The 14637-nt window shown below is 40.2% G+C and overlaps 1 protein-coding gene across 2 annotated transcripts in view; it reads left to right on the top strand.

The window, feature by feature from the left end:
* Window positions 1-14637, top strand: part of PTPRG (protein tyrosine phosphatase receptor type G) — an 807880-nt gene that overhangs the window by 776213 nt on the left and 17030 nt on the right. For both annotated transcript variants that reach the window (XM_074284229.1, XM_074284228.1), the window contains 4 exons: window positions 1201-1294; window positions 3184-3260; window positions 3778-3906; window positions 14014-14160. In XM_074284229.1, the coding sequence (XP_074140330.1) occupies window positions 1201-1294; window positions 3184-3260; window positions 3778-3906; window positions 14014-14160 (447 nt within the window). The remainder of the gene's footprint in view (window positions 1-1200; window positions 1295-3183; window positions 3261-3777; window positions 3907-14013; window positions 14161-14637) is intronic.

Genomic DNA, 14637 nt, shown 5'->3' with positions numbered 1-14637 from the left:
TTTGAAACCCATCTAAAGGCTTTGAATAATTTCTTTATGAAAAATACTTGAGGTGCCTTCTCTTGTAATTTTTTCTTACCTTTTTCTATACTATGCTTACTATTTGCACATCATCCAGTATGTGCACTGGCTCAGTCAGGTGGAAAGCTTTACAAATGGTTCTTTCAGGGACCCTGAGCACCTCAGAAACTCAAATAGAAAAGGAGTACTGATAAGAGTCTGGAAAAGCCCAGGCAGAATAAAAATCCAAGAATCCTGCCCAGATGGAGTGAACTATTTGCTGGCCTCAAAGCCAAGAAAACCTGGATTTAAGTCCTGCTTGTGATACATGCTGGCTGTGTGATTCTGGGCAAGTCACTTAACATGTCATTGCTGTAAGCCAGAACTTCTTAAACTTTTTCTACTTTTGACCTCTTTTCACCCAAGAAATTTTTACATGACTCCAAAATAAACAGGTATACAAATCAAACATTTGCTGATAATAAATCATAATTTGGGGATATCACACATTCACTTAAGAGATCTCGGATGGAGTTTAAGAAGCTGGACTCTCTCTGAGATTCTAAATTACAGATAAAGTGCTGACCTGTGCTAGTTGGAGGGAAATTTAGTGACTTGAGAATTCCCTTTACCAGTGTAATCAATCACTGGTCTAACTTTTATCTCATCCCCCCACCATGGGATTCCCATTCCTTTTTAGAAAAGAAGGTCTTTCTTGTGTAGGGTACTAAGTGCTAAATGGACAGGACACAGCAGAAAATTAATGAAATCAACACAGAAATCAAACTGAGTCACTCTAACCTAAGGGATGAGAAGCTGTATTGGACAGCTCTTAGCTAAATGGGTCTCAGACCATGTCTGATTTCCTTGTGCTCATACCACAACCCAATTCTTTGCTAATCATTCTGCGAGTCAACCCGTCAAGTTGCTCTCAAGTCAAGAAGCTTGATTAAACATCTACTCTTTGCTCCAAGGATACAAAGAAAGGCAAAAACATTCTCTGCCCTCAAGGAGCTCCCTATCCAGTGGGGGAAGAAAGCCTACAAAGCTCTTATTCTTCACTCCCCAAATGAGCAACTCCCCCACTCCAGGAACATGGAATTGATTTTGACCAGTCTTAGATCTTCCCGTCCCTAGTCTGTTTTGCCAAGTAGTTGAATGAATGCTGTGATTACAGAATCATGTTTTGTTTTCTTTCAGCTGGTCACACAATGTAACGCAAAATATGTTGAGTGTTTTAGCGCACAGAAAGAATGTAACAAGGAAAAGAACAGAAACTCATCCGTCGTGCCAGGTGAGACTGTCGGTTAACCAGATGATTACTGGGAGTGGGATTTTGCTCATGGATTGTCCTTGACTTCTGATAGAGAGGCAGCTGCTACCATGGGGAAAATATTAATATTTTTCTAGTCAGAGCTATTGCAGACCTTCCCAAAACAATTGGATGCTAGGTTGCAAAAGCAGGTGGCAGCATTCATTAAGATCTGACAAAACCAAGTTCAAATCCAGCCTTAGATTCTATGGCCCTAGGCAGGTTACTGAAATTTTCATGTAAAAGAAAAAGGTTGAATTTTGTGTTCTCCCATGTCTCTTCCACCTCTACAGCGATAATCTAGTTTATCCTATGTCTGATTGCTTCCTGTCTAGGAGAGGCGGGAGGGAGGAAGAAAGAGAGAACAATTTTGGAACTTGAAGTTTTGCCAAGATGAATGTTCAAAACAATCTTTGCATATATTTGGAAGAATAAAATATTATTTTATAAAATTTAAAAATCAATAATCTATAATACAATTGAGGGGAAGATGTAAAGAAGCAGCAAGGATGCTGGGTCTGAAATCTGAGCCCATAGGTTCAAATTCTTACTAGTGACATTGGTCAAGTCATTTTACTTCCTAACCTATAAAATGAGAGGATTGGACCAAATGACCTTTAAAGATCCCTTGTAGCTCTAAATCTGTGACCTAAATGAATTTCTAGTTTTTGTTTACTTCAAATTCTAAGTAGTGAAATTCTGCAAATTATTTTAGCTAAATTTGTATCACTCAAATCTTCATTTACTTTGATAGGAAGGATCATAGATTCCAAGCTGGAAAGGATCTCAGAGGTCCTTGGGTTTAACACCCTACTTTACAGATGGGGAAACCGAGAGTCAGAGAGCTTCAGTAGCTTCCCCATGGTCACAGAGTATAAGTCCTCCTGCCTCCTATTCCACCATTTTCTGTCCACTTACAGCTTAAAGACTCATGATTTTCTCATTGTGAGTACCCCCTGAAAATCCACATCCCCAAATCTAGAAGATAATCTTCAAGAGTCAATGTAGTAAAAAAAAAAAATTAGCATCCCTCCAAATAACCACAAGTTGTCATCTGTAATGCCCCTGATTAAGTCATTTGGATGGCTTTCCTATAGCAAAGTCCCCTCTCCTGAACCCCAATCTTGTAAATTAAGACAGGGAAGTGGATGCCTTTAAGTTCCAAATTCTGGAAAAGATTTCTAGCATGGAAGTCAACTAACCAACAGGGATCTCATCATCTCTAAAGGGAACTAGCTTCTCTACTAGGGACTACAATCTGTCTGAGAAGGTGAGAAAAAAAGTACAGAGTTTGGTTTTGTTTTGGGAGATTAAGTGACTTGTCCAGAGTCACACAGCTAGTAAAGTGTCTGAAAGTACATTTAAACTCAGATCCCTCCAGGGGCAGTGCTCTATCCAAAAGTATTATTTGTACATACAATTGTGGTCCAGTGGAAAGAGCCCTGACTATAGCTTTAGAGGATACCAATTCAAATCCCTCTGAAAAAAAAAATTTTTTAATCTTAGGGAAATAATTAACTTTTCTCTGGACCTTGGTTCCTCATCTGACAACAATGGGCTTGAACTTAAAGACTTAAGGTCTCCTTCAAGCTCTAAATCTATAACCCTCATATCAAGAATACCTCAAAGCTTTGCACATCTTGCTCTTTCCAGTATACCTTTCCAGCAGTCAAATGTGATTTCTGAAATGATTTCTCCTAGGAATGTACCAAAGCATTTCATTTTTTCAATAATAGGGAAGCCTGCTAAAAACATAGATGGCCTTAGGATTGGTGGGGAAAGGGAGAAGGACTTAACTCAGGAGATCATGGGAAACTCTATTGGTTCAATCTGTATAATAATGATATGATGTTTTTGTTTTCCCACTATAGCTGAGCGTGCTAGAGTCGGGCTTGCACCCTTGCCTGGAACAAAAGGAACAGACTACATAAATGCATCCTACATCATGGTGAGACATCAACTCTTAATTATAAATTTTATATATACATACATATATATATATATATATATATGTAATTATAAATAAAGTCCATTAAACCAGAAATGGTTAAGAAGAAGGTCCCAATACTGGCTGAATTTCTGGTTCCCATAATGCCAGAGGACAGCATTTTTATTTCTGGGGTATGGAACTTTGAAATGAAGGCAGCTCTCAGGAGTGGGGGCTCAGAAGTTCTTCCAAAAGTCAGGACGAGCTCTTTTCCGTTGTTATTTTTAAGATAATTCATTTTGATTGTTAATTTCACCCTTCCACATGTTTGAATAAATGTTGAAATTAGTGTTAAGCAAAAGCAGCCGAGGGAATTGCCAATGAAAACTGAGCTGGAGGGGAAAGTGCCTGCGTGTTAGCAAAAGTCTATTTCCAAAGACTGCCTTTTGCAAACCCATTAGCGCTCTCTCAACAGAACTGTCTGTGTCGGGGAAGAACGCAGGTGTCAACTGTGGAATCTTTTCCTTCCCCATTAAAGGGCTATCATAGGAGCAACGAGTACATCATAACCCAGCACCCTCTGCCACATACTACGAAAGACTTCTGGCGGATGATATGGGATCATAACGCACAGATCATCGTCATGTTGCCAGACAACCAGAGCTTGGTAAGGAAAGTGTGATGGCGGCTGCCCGTGAGCGACAGGGCCATGGAACTTCTTGGCTATCTTTGCAAGCTGGCTCCAACTGCACTTTCTAGAATGATTTCACGTGATTCCTCCTCGTGTACTCTATGTGACTGCTAACTGTTGGTCCCTTGCTCTTTCCCATCCTTCATCTCCCAACTCCAGACCTTTGCATAGGTGATCCCCCATGCCCCTTTCACTTCTATCTCTTAGAATCCTTAGCTGTCTTTGAGACTCAGCCATGGGATCTTGGGTAAGCATTTCCTATCAGAGTATTCATTTTTCATTTATAAATTTATATTTATTTATAAATTTCATTTATAAAATGAGAATGTTGGATGTGATCATCTCCAAGGTCATCCAACTGAGGGCTTTCTCAATCTCCCTGGCTGTTCTCCTACACACACATACATGCACAACATGGATGTTTATGTTTTTTCATCATATATATGTATGTGTGTGTGTGTGTGTGTGTGTGTGTATTTCTCCTCACACAAGGGTTCTTAGCCTTTTTTGGGGGGGTGTTATGGACCCCTTTGGCAATCCGATAAAGCCCTGGGATGACTCAGAATAATTTTTCTAAGTAATTGAAGGACATGCCATAATGCAGCAGCTAGAAGTTAGTCAAAATAAAGATATTATTTATTTTTCCCTATCCATGTTTACAGAACCCCTGATAACTCTCTAAGTCCCTTTACCCTAACAGAATATAAGCTCTTTCAAGGTATAAATTATTTTCGTTGTTTCCCTTTGTAGCATATTACAAGCTCTTAATTAATGTTCATGAAATTGTATTGAATTTTAAAATCTAAACAAATAGTCTGCCTCTGGCATTACCTATATGACATTGGGCCTTGGTTTCCTCATCTGTGAAATGAGAGGACATCAACAGACAGCCCCTGGGATCCCCTCCAGCCCTAAGTCTGTGCTCCATTGATCCCTGTCATGGTTCACCCCACAGTTGTCTCATGCTTGATGTTTGTCAGTGCTCTGCTAAGGAAGGAGACAGAGATCTTTGAACCGTGGAATAGAATCCTGCTTCTTTTCCTAACTCTGTTCCTGGTGATTTTGAAGGCATTATTTAATTGCTCCATGCCTCCTTTACAGAGCTGTCACACACTCATCCCTACAGAGCAGGAATGGTTCCAAGCATAAATTATTTTCATGGAAAGTACAAGTATAAATGCGCGACATGGTAGACTCGCATCCCGGCTCCGACTTTCCAGTAGGAGGTGACAGGAGGGATGGGTTGGGGAGAGGGGAGCGGATCTGTAGAGGGAGGGCTGTGAACATAACCTTCTCTCCTCTCCTGATACATTATTCCATCTTCCTCCCCATGGACCAAAGTAAGAGGCAGATTGTGAGAGTGAAGGGGCCCTTTACTTTATGACCCTCCACAACTCAGTGACTTCCACAGACCCTTGTTTTCTCATGTGCAAAGCATAGGTCAGAGCTAGTCATAGATTTAAAGCTGTAAGGGGCTCTTAAAGGCCATTGAATTGAAGCCAGCTGCCTCCTTTTATAGGTGAGGCAGAAAGAAATTAAGTACCTTGTCCAGAGTGACACAGGTAAAAAGGGGCCGAGCTGGGGTTTGAACTTAAAATTTCTGGCTTAAATACAACAGTATTTGTACCACAGCCAAAGGTTTAATAATTCCTGAGGCACTCACCTCACAGAGTTACTCTGAGAATCATTCGGAATCATAGTTTTAGACTTGAAAGAAGCCATCAAATCAAACACCTTCATGTAACAAATAAGGAAACTGAGGAAAATAGTCTTAAAACTAAACCAAACTAAAACAAAACAAAACCTTAAAAAAAAGTCCTAATTATATATAAAATCTAGGTGATATGAGCATAGAGTGACAGGGTTAATATTCTAATCCTCGTGCATGAGACAGATATACTCTACTCTAGAATTGCTTTTGACTTAAGAAGTAGCGGCAGGTCATTAAAATGACCATGACAACCATGAGATCAGGAAGAGTCTTCAGTCTCCCCAGAGAGGAGCATGTGGCTGAGAGCATGAGTCCTGATGACATGCATTTGACTCGCTTCCCAGAGAGTAGGAAGGGGTTTCTTTCCTCCGTTGCGTTCTGCTGGAGCTCCGATGCCTGCCGGGCACGATAGGATGAAAACAGAGCTGGGGATCTGAAGCCCAAAGTTGGGGTGTCAGGTTCCAAATGAGCTGGCAGCAGGATCCGCTCCGCTTGGCTGGGTGCTGAAGGCTGGGGGGCCAGGCTGGTTGGGAAGGCATCCATTGGTTAGCTAAGGCAGGACCCTGGCACTATCCCTTAGCAAAGAAGGTGCTCCTCCAGACCCACTTTGGAACCTCTTGGTGTGTCACCAGGTACAAAGCCCTGGCCTTCTGGGAATTGATGGTTAAAAGGAATTACTTGGAGCAGGGTATTAATGCTTCTCTGTTGGAACCATAGAACCAGGATGTTGCCTCAGGGTTTTCCAATACTGCAGGCTAAAAAAGAATCTGTTCCCTTACCCCACCCTCTGGTTTAACCTAGAAGCCACTGATCTGACTGATTTACTATAAAGACTCTATTCTGGGTGTGACTTTCCCCAAATATGGCCATATTTTTAGTATAAAGAGAGAAGACCTTGACATATAACAAGAACTTCATAAATGCATGTTGGATGACTGACTGAATATGGAAATTACAGATCATAAGCAGCAAGTCAAAGAACTATGTCCATGATCTGCCTTGGCTTAATCTGGGGCAGAAAATGCCAAAGTAGCCAGACACTCACACATCTGGATCAAATATTTAGTTTATCATCTTTTTGTAGTCAACTTGTTTGGCCTTCGCTGGACAGCTCTGGATGTCTGGCACTGCAGCACTGCAAAACAACCCAGAGGTAGATCGTCTCTGTCCATGGTCCTTCCTTTCCCCTGACCCACATCTATATGACTGGGATAATAGGACCTAATTATTTATTGCCTAAAAAAGTCTTTTTTTTTTTTTTTTTTTTTTTTTTTTACAAGACCTTAGATTTTACTGGTGAATATAAGGACATTGCCTTTACCAGTACTGATCAGCAGCCCCTCTGCCAATTGAGGTCATCTGCAGCACTGAGAGATGTCACAGAGCTGAAACATAGAGACCAAAGGCCTTCCTGACCCCTCCATCCCACACTGCTGGTCTTAGCCCCCTCCACTCCCAGCTGTATGGGCCAGAAAGATTTTGTGTCTCATTTAAGTAATTAAACTAAAATCATTCCCAGAAAAAGGGATGCAATGGGACAAAAAGGAAGGTTTTATAATAGAATTGTTCTGCACAGGGCTTTCTGCTGCTTCCTTACTGGCTTTCCCCTTTGGATACAGCAAAGAGCTCCTGAGTTCAAATCTGGCCTCAGACATCTACAAACTATATGACTCTGGCCAAGTCTGTTAACCCGGTTTGCCTCAGTTTCCTCCTTTGTAAAATGAGCTAGAGGAAGAAAAAAAAGCCAATCACTCCAGTATCTATGCCAAGACGGAGGCATTTAGTTGGCACAGTGGATAGAGCACTGGATTCAAATCCAGCCTCAGACATTTCTCGCTATGTGACCCCGAGTAAGTCCCAACCTCCGCATGCCTCATTTTTCCTATCTATAAAATGGGGACAATAGCTACCTCCCAAGGTGGTTGTAAGGATCAAATGAGATAATATTTGGAAAGCACTTTGCAAACTTTAAAACTCAATATAAATTTTAGCTATTATTATTGATTTCTATGATCCTTAAGTCTCTTATCTGTAAAATGGGTCAGTTGTACTGACTATTCCTAAATAACTGTTATGAGCAGAGAGCTTTGTAATCTTAGCAGAGTATATAATTGTGAATCACTGACATGGTTAGCTTTATGAGAGTAATACTCAATCCAGAAGCTGGGCAGTTTTGGAATCAGGCCTTATTCTCAGCAATCCACTGACTGACTAAAGCCTCAGAATACCAGAACTGAAATGTTTTCTCTACCAAATGCTTTCTAATTAATAAGTGCAGCATTTGTAAGTAATTCCACTGACATGTACTTCTACAGAATAACTAAATGAGCCATGCATTTCTCTTCACCATTACATTCAAGAACAGATCAGAAATCAACCATTTGGAAAGGTTAAAGTCTTTGTGTTTCATGAAATGTCAAGCAAAAATTAGAAAACTTGGGAGTCTCATGTTTTTAGAGTTAGCTCAATAGTCTGCAAACATATTCCTAAGAGGGCACATTCTCTCTGAAAAAGACCTGTTGTTTGGTTCCTAAATTAAAAAAAAAATTTTTTTTTTTCTTTAATTCCATAACCTGCAAAATATTGTAGTGTGATAGTTAGAGATCACACACTGGCTTTATGACTTTGAGTTAGTCACTTCCCTTTTCAGGATCTGTAGCAATTCTCTAAGACTGAGTTGCAGAGAATGTGCATTGGGGGAAGGAGTTTGGGTGCTGGACCTGGAGTCAGGAACACTTATATTCCTGAGTTCAAATCTGGCCTCAGACATTTAGTGATTGTGTGACTCTGGGCAAGTCACTTAATCCTGTTTGTTTCAGTTCCTTGATAACAAAATGGGCTGGAGAAGGAAATGACAAATCCCTCTATTATCTCTACCAAGAAAGCTCCAAATGGGGTGATGAAGCATCAGATATGACTGAAAAACAAGAGGTAGTTTAGATGGGAGGTTTTTGTTCCCCCTGTTCTCCCACAGGCAAGCGTTAGTCTGTCCTAAAAAAATATCCATCCTGATTACTCAGGCTATTTCTTTCTTTCTTTTTTTTTTTTTTTTTTTTATTCATTTTTCCAAATTATCCCCTCCCTTCCTCCACTCCCTCCCCCCGATGACAGGTAATCCCATACATTTTACATGTGTTACAATATAACCTAGATACAATATATGTGTATAAATACCATTTTCTTGTTGCACATTAATTATTAGCTTCCGAAGGTATAAGTAACCTGGGTAGATAGACAGGAATGCTAACAATTTACATTCGCTTCCCAGTGTTCCTTCTCTGGGTATAATTATTTCTGTCCATCATTGATCAACTGGAAGTGAGTTGGATCTTCTTTATGTTGAAGATATCCACTTCCATCAGAATACATCCTCATACAGTATTGTTGTTGAAGTGTATAGTGATCTTCTGGTTCTGCGCATTTCACTCAGCAACAGTTGATTTAAGTCTCTCCAGGCCTCTCTGTATTCCTCCTGCTGGTCATTTCTTACCGAGCAATAATATTCCATAACCTTCATATACCACAATTTACCCAACCATTCTCCAATTGATGGACATCCATTCAACTTCCAGTTTCTAGCTACAACAAAAAGAGCTGCCACAAACATTTTGGCACATACAGGTCCCTTTCCACTCTTTAGTATTTCTTTGGGATATAATCCCAGTAACAGCAATGCTGGGTCAAAGGGTATGCACAGTTTGACAACTTTTTGGGCACAGTTCCAAATTGCTCTCCAGAATGGTTGGATTCTTTCACAACTCCACCAACAATGCATCAGTGTCCCAGTTTTCCCACATCCCCTCCAACATTCATCATTATTTGTTCCTGTCATCTTAGCCAATCTGACAAGTGTGTAGTGGTATCTCAGAGTTGTCTTAATTTGCATTTCTCTGATCAGTAGTGATTTGGAACACTCTTTCATATGACTGGAAATAGTTTCAATTTCATCATCTGAGAATTGTCTGTTCATATCCCTTGACCATTTATCAATTGGAGAATGGTTTGGTTTCCTATAAATCAGGGTCAGTTCTCTATATATTTTGGAAATGAGACTTTTGTCAGAACCTTTCCTTTTAAAAATATTTTCCCAATTTGTTACTTCCCTTCTAATCTTGTTTGCATTAGTATTGTTTGTACAGAAACTTTTTAGTTTGATGTAATCAAAATCTTCTATTTTGTGATCAATAATGATCTCTAGTTCTCCTCTGGTCATAAATTCCTTCCTCCTCCACAGGTCTGAGAGGTAGACTATTCTCTGTTCCTCTAATCTATTTATAATCTCATTCTTTATGCCTAAATCATGGACCCATTTTGATCTTATCTTGGTATATGGTGTTAAGTGTGGGTCCATATCTAATTTCTTACTCAGGCTATTTCTTTAAAAGGAACTATTTGGGACACCTACTTAATCTCCAGATTATTATAAAGAACATCTTTTGTTGTGATTTCAGATTCTGCTTATGCCATAGTTGCCTCTGCCATCTCATTTAGTCACTCATCATTCACAGAACATGGCTTTATGATTTGGGTTTGTTTTGGGTTTTTTTGTTTGTTTGTTTTTTGTTTTTTGTTTTTTGAGATAATTGGAAGTGACTTGTCCAAGCCACACAGCTAGTGTTAAGTATCTGAGGTTAGATTTGAACTCAGATCCTCCTAACTTCAAGTCCATCAATTTTTTTTCCTCTCTTTTCTTCCCTCTTTTCCCCTCCCTTCTTCCTTCCTTTCCTTTTTCCTTTCCTCCCTCCCTTCCTCCTTCCTTTCCTTTTCTTCTTTCCTTCCTTCCCTCCTTCCCTTCCTTCTTTCCTTCTTTCTCTCCCTTCTTTCCTTCCTTCCTCTTTTACTGCACCATCTAGCTGCCCCCAGAACAAGCATTTATTAAGTACCAAGTACTATGCTAGATGCTGGATTATAAAAACAAGTGTTCCTTCCCTTATATTCTCTTCAGGGAAAATTCATAGTTTCCCATGAATTCCATGATCATCTTCACACAGAAGACTCACTGATCTATATACCCAGTCCCTCAAGGTCATTTCCTTGTGTCCCAAACCTACATCATCAGATGTCTAGTGGGTATTTTAGACTCAGTGTTCTGTAGGCACAAAGAATCTGTCCTCTTTTTCCCCAAACCCCCAGTGCTCTTCCAACTGCCCCTTTTACTCTCAGAGATACCATCATCCTGCCAGGAGGTATCTTTGCCACAAACTCTGCATTTTGGTCAGCCTGGTGTTCTTCATGTTCTGCTCACACAGCACTTTATTTGCAGACTTCATGCTGATTCATTATTGGTCCCCTGTCCATGAAATGCTCTCCTTCCTCAGAGCCACCTGTTGGAGTCCCTGAATTCCTTTAGTCTTTGTGACATTGTCCATGAGGTCTTTCTAGACATTATGGCCTTCCCTTCCCCAGCTATTTTTCATCTGCTTAAAGGTTTTATGTATTCCTATGTGCATAGTCTGTGTCTATGATTAAAATGGAAGCTTCTTTTTTTTTTAAATTATATTATCCCTTGTATTCATTTTTCCAAATTATCCCCCCCTCCCTCCACTCCCTCCCCCCGATGACAGGCAATCCCATACATTTTACATGTGTTACAATATAACCCAGATACAATACATGTGTGTAAATACCATTTTCTTGTTGCACATTAAGTATGAGATTCCGAAGGTATAAGTAACCTGGATAGATAGACAGTAGTGCTAACAATTTACATTCGCTTCCCAGTATTCCTTCTCTGGGTGTAGTTATTTCTGTCCATCATTGATCAACTGGAAGTGAGTTGGATCTTCTTTATGTTGAAGATATCCACTAAAATGGAAGCTTCTTGAGGGCAGAAATGATTATACTTTATCCCAAGAACCTAGCACAAAAGCTGACATACAGTCAGTGCTTAACCAGCAGTCATTATTGATATAAAAAGCCTACAAATGCAAATACAGAATAATTTAGGTTCAGATTGAGGTGGATTTGAATATGCTTCCTGAAGGAGGTGACATGGGGGTTGAGTTTTAAAAGAAACTGTACATTCTCAGCATGGAAGGCAGTCTGTGGGTTGGGAGAATAGAGTGCTCACTATTGCAAATTATCCCCAAGAGAGCAAACCCCTTTGCTTGCCTTTATCCCAATTAGCTCACTTATTCCTTCCTGATAAGGTAGGAAATCCTGACATTACTTGTATTCTGATTCATTTGGAATAACTTGGCAGAGACCACTTTACTAATTCATCGTCCTTCCAAAGATCCCCCATTGCATTTGCTGGGCCAATCAGTATTGATTCTGTGACAGTTCTTGCCTTTGTACAGACCAAGCTCAATCTCTGATCTGTCTCAGCCCGTATGCTGAGTTTTAAAAATAAAGTGGATTTGGCAATAAGCTATTGAAACATGAAAGGGTGATGAGTGTTATTGGGCCACTGGCTCATTTTTAATTCCCAAGTGCAGGATGAAGCACTTGATTGGGTACATTGTTGCTTTTTTTTTTTTTTTTTTTTAACCTTCCTGAATTCCTATGGACATGATGCATGTCAGCCCCAAAGGGTTTTAGGAGGAGCCAAGCCATTTCGGGAAAATTTCCAAACAAATCTGCAAGATTTGGAGCAATTCAATGTATATTATATATTTGCTATTTTCCTTTATTACCTTGAGAATGAGTAGCAGCATAGAATTGTGACAAGATTATTGCCCTCAAAACCAAAATTGATCTGTATTCAAGGTGTGCCTCCAACCCATGTAGGCTGTATGACTGTAGGCAAATCACTTAACCTCTCCTTGTTCTAGGAGACTCATTCAGACTTAAGGTGCCAATCTACACTGGCAGCCCAGGTTTCCTCATCTATGAGTGTCCTATATCAATGACATCACTAGCCTGGCCCCTACTTACATTGGGGATTAAAAAAAAAAACTACCCACTTCTGCCATCACATTATTTACCAATGAGTCCTAGTTGGCAGCCCACTCTCAAAGATCACAAATAACAGGACCAGCAGTCACTCTCTTAACTTTTGCTTTTCATACTTTGCTACATAAGGCCAAAGGCTGATAGATTTAGGTAGGGAAGTGCATTGGGTGGTCCTCTAATTTGATCCCCTGATTTTATAGAAGTTTATATTGAGTTAATGGCAGACAGCCAGGATTTGAATCCAGGCACCCTGAACCTGTCACCCTTCTCAATGTTCTATGTTATCTTCTGGTATATATGGCATGTGGGTAGATGGGTATGAATGAAATAAGTATACCCTATATAAAATCTATAGACATAGAATGATGTAATATAAAGTAGTCAGGAGATCTAATTCAAATTTAGGTTCTATTTCTTATTATGTAAAGTCCCTTAGGCAAATTCCTTAAATCACATAGGAACCTCAGTTTCCTGAAGAAAAAAAAAAAAAAGAGGTTATGGGATCATGGAGATTCTCTGTGGTACAATAGAAATTCAATCACTGACTTTGGAATAAAAGGGCCTTGGTTCAGATGGCCATATGCTGATATATGCTAATGGGTAAACTCACGTAGCTTCTCTGGGCTATAATTTCCTCCTCTCTAAAATAAAGAAGTTAGACTTGATGGCTTCTATCATCACTTCTAGCTCCAGATCCAAGATCCTGCCATTCAGAGACCTTTAATATCTAAAGTTTTGATCCTATAGGAAGAATGATGAATTTACATAAGTAGTAACCTGACGTCTGCCTCCTCATCCCTAGCTCCTAGGATCCTTGTTCTTGTGCTCCAGTCATTCAGACTCTTCATGGACCCCATTTGGGGTTTTCCTGGCAAAGATAATGGAGCAAAGATAATCCTGGCAAAGATAATATTCAGCTCATTTTACAGATGAGAAAACTGAGGCAAAGAGGTAGAGTGACTAGACCAGGGTCATGCTGTCTGATGCTGGATTTAAACTCAGGTCTTTCTGATTTGAGGCACTGTAACCTATCCAATGTGCCACTAGATGCCCCTTAGAATCCTTAGCTTCCTTCAAAATGCAATCCAGGTATCATCTCCTCCATGAAGCCTTTCCTAATCCCCTCAATTATTAGTAATCTCTCCCTCTCTACCTTTTCTATCTTCCCTACTCCTTCTACAAAATAAATAAACTCCTTGAAGAGAGGGACTGTTTTTTTCCTTTGAAAACCAGTGCCTTTCCTAGTGTCTGGCACCATAGTAGATGTCTGTTGAATTCAGATTTTGAACTGATTATTTAAATATAAAAGAAGGGGGGGGAGGAGGAAGAAAGAAGGAAGGAAGGAAAGATAAAGAAAGAAAAAAAGAAACAAAGAAAGAAAAAGAGAAAGAGAGAGAGAAAGAAACAAGATATTGTTTATGATCAAGAAAAAGCAAATGTCTTGTGGCTCACTGGTAGAATGCACTTTGTTCCCCTAGGCAGAAGACGAGTTTGTGTATTGGCCGAGTCGGGAAGAATCCATGAACTGTGAGGCCTTTACGGTGACCCTCATTAGCAAAGACAGATTGTGCCTCTCTAACGAAGAGCAAATCATCATCCATGACTTTATCCTCGAAGCAACACAGGTAAAGCCCCCTAGAGCAGTGGGTAGCGGGCTCCTGGTGGGCCTCCAGATTGGCCTTCTAAGTCACATTGACTGTCAAAATCAGGAGGCTTCCCGCCCCCTACCTCCATGCACACTTTTGGGGAGAATTAAGTGAATTTATTTTTAATTTCCCTTGCTTTTAAAGAAATCTTTATGATAATTTTTTTCAAGCTGAGTAAAGCCTCATCATGTGCAGTGGACGTAAAGGAGGATAGTTAGCCTAGTTACACAACAGTTGAATGGAGCTTCTTCCTGCTCTCTCTGCTGTTGGAAACATCAGCTTCAGGAAAGCAAAAGTCAAGGATTTCTTTAGGTCTGTGTGATTGAGAGCTCAGGCAGCAAGGCCCACAAACTGTCGGTGACCAATCCCTGGGCCTTCCAGTGCCCCAGCTAACTCTTAGAGACTTGAGGCCGCAGAGTGGATGCCCATCTGCATTGGGGTTGGAGTTCCTTTACA

The sequence above is a fragment of the Sminthopsis crassicaudata genome, chromosome 1, assembly GCF_048593235.1.
Source record: "Sminthopsis crassicaudata isolate SCR6 chromosome 1, ASM4859323v1, whole genome shotgun sequence".
NCBI classification, from domain to species: Eukaryota; Metazoa; Chordata; class Mammalia; order Dasyuromorphia; family Dasyuridae; genus Sminthopsis; species Sminthopsis crassicaudata.
This window is presented reverse-complemented; position numbering and strand designations above follow the sequence as displayed.